Here is a 14,412-nt window from a genome sequence, read left to right as displayed (position 1 = left end):
ATTTCACCCCTTGAATGTCAGGCCCTGTCACAGACAAATGTCTATAACTTAAACTGGTTTCCTAATTAACTTCTTTGATACAAATATAATATTCTTATTCATCACATGTCCCTGATTGTATCTAATGTGTTTTTATAATTCCTATAAGAAATATAATAAACTTTTCGATGATATACTACATGTGGATGGTAAGCACAAAATAACCACCAGGCACTCATATAGTTGTGAAAAAATCTTTACATAGGCTATTTTTTACAAAAATATAATGGTGGATTTATGTGTGACAGGACAAGATGGTGTGGTTACAGGACTGATTTAGTCATAAGCTAAACCCTACATGACAAAAGTATGCTATACAAGATGCATGCATGCAAAACACAATGCTCACCTCTGCAAGCACACACAGACTTGCATACTGGCTCAGTACACATTAACGCACTCACACACATAAATTCATATGAGCTGCACATTGATGGCATGTTAATGCTTATACACATGCAAACACACATCCCATGCAAACTGCATTTCCATCTCTGGTCATGTAAACTCACGACAGATCCCAACTGTGACACTGTGCCTGTGTGTGCACAAGCGTACGAGCGCACACACACGCGCGCACACACACACGCGCACACACACACACACACACACACACACACACACACACACACACACACACACACACACACACACACACACAGAGTATACATAGTATACATACGTATGTATGCAATAAACTTGTGTTGCATAACCTGACTAATAGCTCTCTTTCATACGCACACAAAGGATATATTGCCAGTGTAGAAGTAGCATTCTATGTCTGGTTACATAAACACTGTAAAATGAATGGCTTCACTTCACACTGCCAAATATGGCACCAGACCTCTCTCTACCTGTGTGGTCTGTAACCAACTAAGAATACGTTAGCTTCTGTATCTTTTTTGTTGAGAAGTCGGTATGTCCACAGTGAGTGCTCATAGAACAGGCTATCTGCATCCATCCTGCATTGTCATTCCAGGGTGTTCCAAACTATTCCTCTTTTGGGTCGAATATTCTTAGCGGTCAGATTTTCATATCGGATTTGGGTAGTTTTTCTCTCTTCCATTTTTATAATGTTCATATAAATACAAAGCAAACCATAATCACATGGACAGCACCACACTTAACTTCAAACTGTGGCTGTTGGCAGGAGAGAGCATTCTCTGTCTACAGCTTTTATATTACTCTCAGATCATATTGAACAAAATCACTTCAAGACTTGTTCATTGCGATACATTCTAGGGTAAGATCACAGCTGTCAACTGAGAAGCGTGATGAGAAGAAAAGAGCAGAGGGGTTAGGAGGAGAATCTGGAAGAGAAGATGTTTACTGAATTAATTGATTCATTAATCAAAGGGAGGCTGCAGGGATTGAGGGGACAGCTGGCCAAATAACGGAGCCAGATTTACCTTCAAAGATGAAGGAGAAAGTAGGCATCACCTGCAACATGTAATAAACAAGCAGCAGCTAGGTCTGAGCTCAAGCAATGAATTGGTGAGCCAGCGGATAAGCAAACTGATTAATAAAACAATCACTTAAAGAGTATCTTGATTAATTGAACAACCATTCGGTACAGTGATAAATAGCTTGTATCAAATTACTGCAGGCATCTAGACTGACACATTTACATGAGATAGAAGTCACTTGGACGATAGTCAACCTCTTTCTGGGACAAGATAAATGTCTTATGACCTAAAACTTAACACAGGGCTTTGTTGTTTTGATGAAGCACTTCAGAGAATCAAATACAAAAACTCTGTGGCAATATGGAAGATTTCCTGCAGGTAATCACAAACTTTAATGTCTACACTTTAAAACAAATGCAACTAATAATAATAATACAATTATTAATTTGTTTAAATGTAGCTACAAATGTATAGGAATAAATTAGCAGTATGCAAGAATACAGGCATATGTTACAATGAAAGTCTAGTCTCAGATACAGTATACTGTGTCTGCTGGGTAAACAATAGCTGCATTTTGGAACTTTTTTTTACTCACTACACATAACAGTACTTTTCTCAATGGATGGTTACACTGAAGATGTAGACTACTGTACTGTATATACTGGCTCCGCAGATACAGCTATACTACTACTCCATTAAATGGAGCAGAGAAGGGCAGGGTTTGAATGGATCACCAAAGACAACATGGAATATTGACGCTTGATTCTAGTCAAGCTTTGCTAATTATAATCCTCCAGTGGAGATATGTATGGAATCCCAATGGTTAATATGCCACTTTGGCTGCAGTGTTGCTTTATCAGCCATGCAGTCTGTTATGAGAATTACCTGAGAGTAGCTAAAATAAAAGGTTACAAATAAAAAAAAAGAATCACAGGATGCATTTTGCTGACAGAAGTACTTTTTAACTGCCCATAGCTACTTAACAAGACTATGAATGCAAATATTATGCTGTGGATGACCTGACAAGTACATGTTCATTCAAAACCTACTTGTGTTGAAAACGTTGATATAAAATGTGTTTTTAGACCAGTAAAAACTATGCTTTCAGTGAAGTATAGGTAACGGTGTGCATCTGTGCAAATGCGTGCATTAGTAAATGAGAGTCTACTACTTGTGCAGGTATTGGTGTTACATGTAAAGCAATTGCTTGAGCTTTTGGGTATGCATTTCACCCTGTCATAATTAATGCAAGCGTTGCATGGGGCAAGCAGGAGACTGCAATTAAGCTCAACCATACTGTACATGACAAGTATGTTGTCAGAGGCAATAAACACACACAAACCTTACAAACAAATTCACAAACAACCCACACTTTTACATGACAAGGAACTGCACACCTACTATGAAGTGCTGCAACCCATAGGTATGTCAATTATGTTTCTTAAGTAATCGAACTTGAAGACCCAAACCAGTTTTTTTGCTCTTGCAGAAAAACCTTTTTAGGTGAGGCGGCCAGTTGTAGACAAAGATATATTCAAACATAAATATTCAAATGAAACCACACTACAAACCAAATAAGTTTTACCGTTTATTTCAACAATAACTGTCATATTTAATAATACGCTGAGTGGTGTACATATGCTGCCATTGTGCTGTGGACTCTGCAAGATGTCACTTGGTAGCCCTCATACAGTATATCAGGCCTCACTGAGTTAGGAAAGCTGAGCTATGATCATTCACAGCCATCTATCTAGAAAGACCTGTCCCTAGTACTGTACTTCTTCATACACCATAATTTTGCGCCGTTAACTTAAATCTGAGAGTATTAGGACTCTAAGAATTGAGTTATCACTTATTATTTTATTTTGCAGGATGTTTAATAAGCTTGTATTACTTGGCAGTATACAAATAGGCTACACAGGATATCATGGTACTTGCAGGGGCCCAACTAACTCTCTGGTGATATTGTAAAAGTTCATATGGTTTTCAAGACGATTAAATTACAAAATAGGTGTTCAGATTTAGTTCACAGATTATGTTAATTATTTTCTTCTGATGGTAATCTGCCAATGGAGTACAAGTGGTCACCTCGCCAGCGGGTTTTTCCTGTTCTTGGATGAATTAGAAAATGCCTTTCTGTGTGTGTCTATGTAATTCCATCCAGGAACCCACTTCCCATTTAACTTGCATGTTAACTGGAAGTGCAAACTGAACAATTGTTAGCTTAATATTGTTTACCCTCAATGTTGCACGTTTTACAGCTGGAAGACAAGGGGATTCATTTTAGGCTGGGTTTCCCAAGAGCATCTTAAAACTTGTTACAGGTGTTCATGCTGACAGACTAATTTGCTCATTCTAAAGCTGCCTGATTTATACTTTGTTGGATGACTCTGTCATAAGGACAGAGTGTAAATCAAGCATATGAGTTAGCATCGTTTACAGCCTCAAACCTACAAGTTATCTGCCTGCAACTTCTTGATTGAGCAAATATACAATAAGTGCTCTTCAGTTAAGCGCAGGATTGTATTTCTACAAACTTTAACTGACTTCTTCAACACTGTTAGACATATGAAACGTTCAAATCCTCAACTGGTCAGAGGTCAAAAACATGGAAAGGAAAAATGTTACAACACTTTGAAGGCACAATCAGATCTTTGGATCTAGTTATGTTATGCAAGTGTGGTTGAGATGTTCAGTTATTAATTTAGAAATATGTAAAATGTTGTAATAATACATTATTGGGATGTATCCATATGAACTATGTTATCTAACTTATTGGTACACTTCTATCCATAAACCTTTTTTCTTTTCTTTTCACATGTAATTTATTAACCTTGACTCTGATATAAATATAAAATAATATAAGTAATATAATCCATTACTTCAATGCGCTATTGGTTAAACAAAGGGGGGGGGGGGGGGCAAAGTTGAGTCTGAAGATGCAATTGAAGGAAACACAGGATATCTTCACAGAGACCTGCAGCAACTCCATGGCTGAATTTAAAAGAGTGCAAAACAAGCTAATTTTAACCCTTCATGACACAGGCACAGATCCCATGAGTTTATTTCATTCCACACAGGAAGCTATATGGAAATTGATTTATTTTCTCCTCCTGATCCAATCGTAAAGATCAGATCTGTACCTCTCTAGCTCAAAATCAGGTTTTGGTACCTGCAAATGACAAGCCTGTGATTGACACTTGACAAAGTTGGATGGGATGAAATACAGTGCTTTGATGTCTGTCGATTTCTAGATGCAATAAATAGGGTCCCTTTATGTTTGAGACAGAGATGCAGCATTTATAATGATGAAATATTAAGTGTTCTATCAATCCTGCTTATCATGCGAGATTGGAGTCAGTTGCTCTATTCCAGTTTATTCTATGTATTGAGTTTTCATTATTCTGAAAACAACTCAACAACCAAAATGATCGACTCACACAAAATATAGAATACTGAATGTTAGATGGTAACTTAGGCTAATGAATGCCTTGATCTTTCAATAACAGAATCACAAGTCTCACCAGACTGGGTGAACCAATCAAATGGCTAATAAATTCTGGCTTTGTGGTCTATATAATAGTCATAGTAGACTATCATAGGCTATATCTGTGCTAACTGACTTGCGATGTAGGGATTGTTAGCAGATTACTGAAGGATGACAGTGACATTTTAGAAAGCTAGTGAATTAAAGGCTTCTCTTTACTACCTTCTCTTTATTGCTCTTACAGTTGCATTTCAAACTAAATTATTTCTTAACATTTTCTTCAAGTAGCCTATGCCTTAATGTTAGGTTTACATAGGTCTCCATGTATGTTGTATCATCATGAGTGACTTCCCCAAGACTATTCCTCATACTTTCTGTGCGTTGATTAGGCTACTTTTATGAGTTTATTGCATAGTGTCCATGCTCAGCCTATTTTGCCAACCTTGATTTCACTGCCCCTGAGTTTGTGGCTATTTGCTTTGCATAAATGTCTGTTATATTCCCAGTTATTGTCAGCTGCATTATTATACCAATGACTCGCAAACAGGTGGGTTGTCAGAGTCTTGGCTGTGCATAGAGCTCAGGCCTGTGTCCGAGTCCTCATCGTTAGTGTTGCAGGTCTTTGACAGACCTCTGGCCTGCTCCACCCAGCAGCCGCTGCTCTTCTCCATAGAACCCGACTCAGCCTCAGCAGCCACCACCAAACCGGGGGCTCCTCCCTTCACTTCGGCAGGTAGTAGTGTACTACTGTTCACCTGTTCTATCTCCATCGTCTCGACTTTCGCCAGTAAATCCAACAGTTCTGTTTCCTTCGCCTCCCAGAGTGCCAGACTCAGGTCCAAGTCCCCCCTGATCGCCTCCAGATCTGTGTTCAACCGCAGACCGATGTACAAACTGGTGTCCAGCTGAGTTCTGATCCTCTCCTCGTCCAGGGTCAGCTCGTTTTCCGACGGACCCTCGTCCACGTCTGGAGCCTCTGCACAGCACGACGCGCTGTGACTGTGAGACCTGGCCGAGTCTGTGGACGGAAGGTCCACAGACTCGGCCAAGCTGTCCGTGTCTTTCCCCCCCGACGACAGGAGGTCCTCGCGCCGCCGCTTCATCCACCGCTGGTTGAGCTCCTCCTGGATCTCCCCGGTGATGCTCTCCACCAGCGCCTCGCGCTCCGTTAACTCCTCCTGCAGGCGCACCACCTCCTCGCACCTGCGTGCGTACTCCTCGAACTGGCCGACAGCCTCCTCGCCCGATGTGCACTGACCGTCCTGCCGCTCCGCCTTGCGCTTACAGTCCGATGATGAAGAGGAGGCTTGACTCTCCGCGGTGGAGGAAGAGTCCACCATGTACGTGTCCTGCACGTAGTTGATGCCATGCCTCTTGATTCTGTCAAAGTGCACCTTCGCCTCACACCTAGATAGATAGATAGATAGATAGATAGATAGATACATTTATTATCTTGGGGGGGGGGGGGGGGAAATCAGTCGCCCAGAGGCACAGCAGTTAAGGTTACAGAGTTACAGGTCAGGAGTAAGAAAAATAAAAAGTACTGTTGTATACAGCAATACAAGGCAGAAGGGGAAAAAACAAGAAGCCCCCCCCCCACTACTGTAGCCTGCATATTTTTCTTTTTGATTTCTTGACTGTTTATATGATATTTCTGTTGTATATTTGTCATTAATGTTTCAATGAATTGAGTACAAAGGACCCCAATGGAAACAAGTCATAGGCTTTCTTGGGTTTAAAATCCTCTTAACAGACCTTGTATTGAACTGTACTTTCCTGTGCTTGTTTTGCAAACTGCTAATAAAGTATTAATCAATCAATCAACAATACAGAGCAAAGGTAAACGGAGGTAAAACAAAACAAAACAAAACAGATAAAGTGTCCATTACAGTCAGTGCTTACTGCTTTATAAGCGTCTCACAGTATCTCGTAAAAAAAACCCACAAATAATAATAATTATCAGTGCAATGCCAATCAAAAAAGTGTCCAGTTCATTTAGTCAGTGCCAAAAGCATGAGAAGTGAAAGTGCTCACCTCTCGATCTCCCTGTCGAGCTCCTTGATCCGCTGGATCTGCTGGCGGATGGTGTGATCCTGGGAGATCACCAGGTGCACCAGGGTCTCCATCTTCTCCACGGAGAACTTGCTGTCTTTGGAGACCACGGCCTCCTCTCTCTTTCTGTTCATCTTGTCCAGTTTCCTGAAGGCCTTCCTGACGACGCGCTTCTGCTTCTCCTGGGAGAGGTTGACCTGCTGGGGGCCGCTCCATCCCGAGGCTCTGGCGGACCCCTTGGCCCCCCCGGGGCTCAGGCCGCTGTCCTTGCTCTGGACCACCCGGGCCTCGGCGCTCCGCGGCCCGTTGTTGGGCAGCGACGCGTCGGTCTTCACCAGCACGAAGCGCACGTTCTCCTGCTCGTCGCCCCACGCGCTCCACAGGCGCAGGATCTTGGTCTTGTTGGGCAGGGTCCTCTCGAAGCCTCTCCACTTCTCCACCACGCAGTAGGACGTGGGGCAGCCGGACAGCATGGCCGCCGAGGCGCCCTGCTGCAGGTTCTGGTCCTCCAGCAGGACTTTGATCACGTCGGCGCAGGTGGTCCGCTTGGACAGGCCGGAGACCAGCTTCTCCTCCCGGCAGACCCACACCGAGATCTTACCCTCCTCCAACTCCATCCTCGATTAAAAGCCTGTTTTAATCAAATAATCCTCTCGTTTTGTAGATTGCAGCCAGGGCACATAAGGAATGGGAAAGTATGAAAAAGTCTTTAAATCTTAGTTGAAATGGAAGTAGCTTTCAGGACGTATCACTAGTCTCCACATAGTTTAGAAGCCCAACCAAAAACGTATTCTGTCTGCGTAACGTAGCGCAGTCTAATCCGTGTTCTCGTCAGAGGGGATGTCAAATATATCGCTACAAAACATGTATCCATCCAGTGTTATTCCCAGCAGTTGTTAGGTGTCTAAACACACCATTTATTCTCTCCGGGACCTCAATCATGCTTCTTCTTTCCCCCGTAGAATAAATGTCCTTTCCCAGTTTCCCCTGCCCAGTCTGCCCAGTGCGTGTAGAGAGGAGAGAGGAGGGCGACCTTCCCCCTCGGTAGGCGCTCACTACTCTGTGTGGGATGACTAACTACAAGGTGCTTCCCTAAACCACGGGACGGGACACGCCTCCCTACGCCTCTCTCTCTCTCTCTCTCTCTCTCTCTCTCTCTCTCTCTCTCTCTCTCTCTCTCTCTCTCTCTCTCTCTCTCTCTCTCTCTCTCTCTCTCTCTCTCTCTCTCTGTCTGTCTGTCTGTCTGTCTGTCTGTCTGTCTGTCTGTCTGTCTGTCTGTCTGTCTGTCTGTCTGTCTGTCTCTCTCTCTCTCTCTCTCTCTCTCTCTCTCTCTCTCTCTCTCTCTCTCTCTCTCTCTCTCTCTCTCTCTCTCTCTTCTCTCTCTCTCTCTCTCTCTCTCTCTCTCTCTCTCTCTCTCTCTCTCTCAGCAAAATGTTTGGTCTCTCTCTCTCTCACTTTCTCTCTCAAACTTTAAAATTACTCACAGTCAGTGGTGAGAAAAGTACTCAAATTTTTTACTTAACCCTTCCATTGTGTTAGGGTCATTTTTTACCCATTTTCAAGTTTAAATAGGTAGAAAGTACCCTTTACATTTATTTATTGGAACGAGGCTTCATGATATCCTCAGAAATAGCCATTTTAACGCATCAAAATTATCTATCATCATTTTAATTCATTCTGATGGTTTCTATAAAAAAAAAAGTGGTCACTTGTGGTGTTAGGGTCCGAAATGACCTGGCAGAGAAGTGTGGCTCAATTCCCCCCAAATTGTCAACATTCAATGTTTACATCATGTTTGAGAGTGAGAGAGATTTGTCCTCAATTAGCATTTGCTATCAGAGTAAAATAAAGTTTGAGTTTATGAAAAATAAATGACTTTTTACCTTCTATGGTATCTAACACCACTAGTGTCACTATTTTTAATAATATTAACATTTTTACGAAAACAAGTATTTTTTTTATAATGTTTTCTTGGAAGTGTGTTCTAATTATTATTCTTAATTATTCTATTATAGCTAGATAACATTATCTATTGCCTTCATTATAGGAAATTTAATGAGTGAATTTTTAACAACATTTTAACTTTTATAATAGAAAACGAGATATATTGAAAGATGAAACCCTAGCCCTAACCTAAAGTGGAGTAGAAGTAAAATGATTGAACATTGGAAATACTCAAGTAAAGTACAAATACCTCAATATTGTACTTAAGTACAGTTCTTAAGTAAATGTACTTAGTTACTTTCCACCACTGAAAATTGCTCAAACTAATTACTAACCCTAACCCAAAACACCCAGTAACTTTAACATATGTTTTACCCAGAGAGACCAATAGCTAGGCAGGACAGATTGGGGGTGATGGTGGTTGACTTTATAGAGATTCTATAGAGGAAGTTTCTTGCTGTTAGTACATGCATTGTAGCATATGTGGCAGCATCCCTCAGCCTCAGCCTATTTTTCAACGCCTTGTATCATCCAGTAAATGAGTTGTATGCACAAAGACCCATAAAAAGAGGTATTTGTACCTAACAGGTTTGTACTAAGATCTTTAATTCAGACCTATTTATTTTATTTCTAATCATATGCCAAACTCCCATCTTTATGTTGTATAGTAGGCTACCCACTGTCGATTTTATTCATGTCTACAGTCAAGGTTATGGACAAACTAAGAGTCAGTCAAATAAGGATGCCTATGGAAGTATAAAGTCAGAATGTTTAGGATACCAAAACCAAGATACTGTGCACAGCTCAAAACTCTCACTCAGGGATGTTACCCTGTGTACACCAATACGTTGCTACTCATAAATCTAATCCCCACTGTGCTGAATGTTTGGGGATAATAAAGCTTAGCTGAACTGACCATCACCATAAGAAAATCCTCACATCACTGGACCATTATACTGCAATGGCGGTTTCTCAGTGGTCTAGTGTCATAATCAGCCCTTTCAACCCTGTCACACATTAAATAGAGTATTATGTATAGTTGATGTGTGTATGCGATAAGCGCGGGGGTGCAAACTGAAGCTCCACGCAGCTTCAGTCTGATAATCAGGCTAGAGAGCAAAGGCATTGTAGTTCTCTTTGTGCGTTTATTTTATTACTTTACATTTAGGCCTGATCCATGGCACCCACAACATTTCACTTTGTGTTTAGCCTCATCTAACCTTTGGTCAATGTCATCAGGTCAAGTTTGTTGATAAGAGAGCAGGGCTATCATAACACACACACACACACACACACACACACACACACACACACACACACACACACACACACACACACACACACACACACACACACACACACACACACACACACACACACACACACACACACACACACACACACACAGAGTACATAAGTGCACATTTTATGCACAATTTACACACTACATTCTAAGAACAGGCACACACATTAAACACATGCATATCCAAATTATGGACATGCACGCATATGCACACACACATATATTCTACAAACATGCATACACACAAAATATAAAGAAATTGTCAGTTAGACTGGCATCTCTGGGTTGAGCTGCAGCAGAAAATAGATTTCTTTTTTTGTCTTATTTCATCTGAGGTCATCAAATCTGTCTGGCCTTTGGGCTTATTACTAGTTGTCTAGGGCTTAGTGCTTCTGGCATTATAATACATCTGGCAGGGCATTGAGGCGATGTCCCTTGTCTAGCCTCTACTAGTACTGTATCTAGGCTAGAATTAAGTGAATCTGTCAGATGAAGTCAGCGTAATTAAAGCTTCAGGAAACTGGGCAAAAATGAGTAAAGTTGACATGACTGCTGTGTTGCTGGAGGTCATGAGAGCTTTGGATTCAGTTCTTAAGACTATGTTGCCCTCTGGTGTTCATAATGTATAATACAACAATGCTGCAACAATGCCACAGAACATTTCTGAAAATGCTTTAACAGGTTCATAGTAATCAGTAATTGCATACAATAATATGAAACATAACAGTTTTCACTCACATGGATGACTGTGGACAAAGACATGAACAGGACAAGTTAGAACAGAACATTTATTTAAACTGAATAGCATATGCGTACAAAGTTTCTACAAAGCTATAAAATACCTAACATACTTTTAGCCATGAGGGGAAAAACTTACAAAGCAAAAGATCAGACCCTGTGCAGTACCAACAGACACACATAGCTAAGTTTCGTATTTTCCTAAATTCTCTTCATAAAATAGGATAAACATTAGAATATCAAAGATATACATAACATCTGTACCAAACATTTTGTCACCTTTATACAAAGCACCTTATCAAAAATCCCCTGTGAACTGACAGATATTCTGTGAATGCACTAGAGCAAAAATATTCAAGGCCATTTTGGAACTGATTACAGACAACATTTACTGTATATAATGTGCCAAGTGTTGTTTTGGGGAAGGAAAAAAAGACACACATTACGCCCAACTTGCACGTACAAGACGATAACGCAGAAACCTAGAGGATTCATGACGAACTCACAGAAACATATGACGGAATCCCCTTCAACAACTTTAGACATTGTGTGTGCATTACTTCATGTCGGTAGATGTTTTGTGTGATGAGAACGAGAGAACACACTACTTTATGAATAAGAGCATATTGTCCAACAGATTAGGGTATAATGGGTAGGATCTCTATGGAAATTAACAATAAAACACTCTAATCATTTTTTGTTAAGTCTTGGAGACAGAGCTATACATTGCATGGATATCTCAGTATCAGGTGACATTCCTACACAGGCCACAGGTTTCAGTCATTGTGAGGATGTCACGCACCAGATGATTTACACAGACGTACTGTACATCACATAATAGTTCACCACACCTGTCCTCAACCGTGTATGTAAATCAGCCAGCATTACAGCATTACACTGAATAAGCATGTTCGTTTTTGGACCATCTGATACCATATGATCCCAGATTTAATTAAAGGCTTTTCCATAGACACTTTCTTGAAAACATTAGGATGACATGTCCCCGAATGGCTATAAATTGCAATTAGGAAATGGTTTAAAATAGCTAGGAATTACAGGATTTGGATAATCACCCCTTCAATGTAGTTAACCTTAATATAGAACACACAATACCAAATTATTAAATGAATTTCCCCAAACATCTCAGACTCTGAGAAATCATCATCATCATTCATATTAAGAAAAAAAAAAATCTCAATTTGTAATCTCAAGGTTTGTTATCACCTTAGAAAGCTTGAACATAACCAACCAAAGGCACTTAATGCTACAGTGCATGGCGTAGGCCTACCACCAAACAACACCTGATATTCCTTACCAACAGATTTTTTGGCTTTTGAAAAGCAAGACACAGGTAATGACATGTGTTTTTAGTCAGATATGTGTACTTAATCACTAATTAAGCAAACCATTTTAATGTCAAGATAAATAGTGAGTCTGGGTTTCATTATATCTAAAGCACAAAATGTTTGTATAGATTCTGAAGTTTGCTAGCTAACAGGGAAATAACATAGTCGTAGACATAGACATAGTCACATCCCAATTTTTCATAATGGTTTAAAGGCACTGCCATCAATAAAATGGCATTTCAGGCTACAGTATAGACACAATGGTGTTCAAATGAACAAGTAGAATCATTTGAAGAATATATTCAGGCCGATGATCTAGGTTGAATGACATCTCTCTTCAAAGACCTAGTAGGGTTATTCAGTTTAGTGCGAGTTTAAGGAATTCTGACTTGAACTACGTGCCACGAGTTTAACCGAAAGCATTACATTTTTGTATTTTGACCTTACCGTGTATACTACAGATGTAACGTGTATTATTTTAAAGATTCATCACAGTGCTTTCCATTAGTATGTCTATGATATGATGTATTTTCATTGATTTATTATGAGGATTTATCTGTTGCTTACAAATGTACCTGAAACAATCTTTATTATATTTTTTTCTTAACATTGTTTTTAGATAGTGTCCCTGGTATGAGAATATATGCACTACTATCTATATCAATCAATAGCAATATTCATCCTCATTATAGTTTTTAAGATACAAAGTTAACAGAAAACATTACAAAAGGTAAAAATTACATTTGTTGTCTTTGGATAAACCTCTTTTTGTGTGAGTGCAGCCCACACAATATGAGTATGCAATCACTATCTGTACAAAAACAGCTCTATATTGTAGCTCTCATTGTTATTTATCGCCATTGGTAATCACCATAACACACAGTGTTGTTTACTTCCTCCAACAACCAACAATCACTCCAAATCAACAACTGCCATGTATATTCATTGGTAGTATCCAGGGTCTGACCTTCAATGTCTTTCAAGATCATTGCAGATAAACTTTTGCAGCACAGGGGAAATACTGTGATCTTTTTTTTCTCCTTCTCATTCTTCGGCCAAAAACTGGGTTGAGTTTCCTCCAAAGCACACAACAGTAATATCTTAAGTTTGTTTAATCTAACATATCATCAGAACAGAAAAAAAAGACAATGAATTAAGAAACCAGTGAGCCGTGTGTCTGATAGAGAAGGACCACACGGGGAAAAAACACTTCCTCCATTAAAGCAAAGGTGTAATCAGATAATATTAGTGCTAAGATACTTTTGGGAAAACCAGCCCACGTGGAGTTTGATGTGCAATGTGTTTATTTTTTATGGCTGCATTGTCACCGTCACATGCAACTGATTTCATCAACTGGTTATAGCTAGAGAAATACTTATTTACACTGTATCAAACAGTTTCAGAGTGCTATGCTCTTGTTGAGGAAAGTTATGCAGTAAATTATGGTATCTCTGTTTAATTAAATTAAAAAAGAAAAGAAAAATAAATATCCCACAGTTGTTGCTGTAAATAAGCAGCAGTGAAAATGCAGCCATTGCTTTATTTCTCCCCAGTAAGTAATTTTTTTGGCTCTAAGACACACTTGTAGAATTTTGTATACGGGATTTTTCATCATACACATTGAATGTTTTATATTACTGAACTAACAAAAGCCTTGTGTGTATGTGTGTGCATGCTATTCCTTGACAAGCCTGTAGATGTGGTGCTGTGCTCCATGTTCATTGTTGGAAACCTCGAACACGCATGCCATACACAGCAGGGTCTCTTGAGTTTCTCTGTTGCTCACCACCTGAAGACAAGCATGCATAGACACGTAAATACGTACGTATGTACATACTCATTTCTGTACGTACACAGACACACAAATTATGGTTTGAGATTTAACAAGTTTCAAATTAAACAAGGCACATTGGCCCCTAGAAACGGGGCCTGAACATATGGTCCTCCTAGTACTGCCATGTACAATATGTGTCTAGGGCCCACGCGCATGCGCACACACACACACACACACACACACACACACACACACACACACACACACACACACACACACACACACACACACACACACACACACACACACACACACACACACAC

The 14,412-nt window shown here is 40.1% G+C and overlaps 2 protein-coding genes across 3 annotated transcripts in view; both read right to left on the bottom strand.

The window, feature by feature from the left end:
• Positions 1-2,962: 2,962 nt before the first annotated feature.
• Positions 2,963-8,011, bottom strand: rassf10a (Ras association domain family member 10a). Its single transcript, XM_084060454.1, has 2 exons — positions 6,967-8,011; positions 2,963-6,339 (listed from the first exon to the last, which is right to left on the bottom strand). The coding sequence occupies exons 1-2, from the start codon at positions 7,599-7,601 to the stop codon at positions 5,457-5,459; spliced, it is 1,518 nt and encodes a 505-aa protein (XP_083916580.1). The 5' UTR covers positions 7,602-8,011; the 3' UTR covers positions 2,963-5,456.
• A 2,994-nt stretch (positions 8,012-11,005) lies between these two features.
• The window catches only part of tead1a (TEA domain family member 1a), a 34,126-nt gene continuing 30,719 nt past the window's right edge, over positions 11,006-14,412 (bottom strand). For both annotated transcript variants that reach the window (XM_084061023.1, XM_084061024.1), the window contains exon 13: positions 11,006-14,104. In XM_084061023.1, coding sequence (XP_083917149.1) covers positions 13,991-14,104 — 114 coding nt within the window. In that variant the 3' untranslated portion in view covers positions 11,006-13,990. The remainder of the gene's footprint in view (positions 14,105-14,412) is intronic.

The sequence above is a fragment of the Gymnoscopelus microlampas genome, assembly GCF_963454915.1.
Source record: "Gymnoscopelus microlampas genome assembly, chromosome: 6".
Classification (NCBI taxonomy): Eukaryota; Metazoa; Chordata; class Actinopteri; order Myctophiformes; family Myctophidae; genus Gymnoscopelus; species Gymnoscopelus microlampas.
This window is presented reverse-complemented; position numbering and strand designations above follow the sequence as displayed.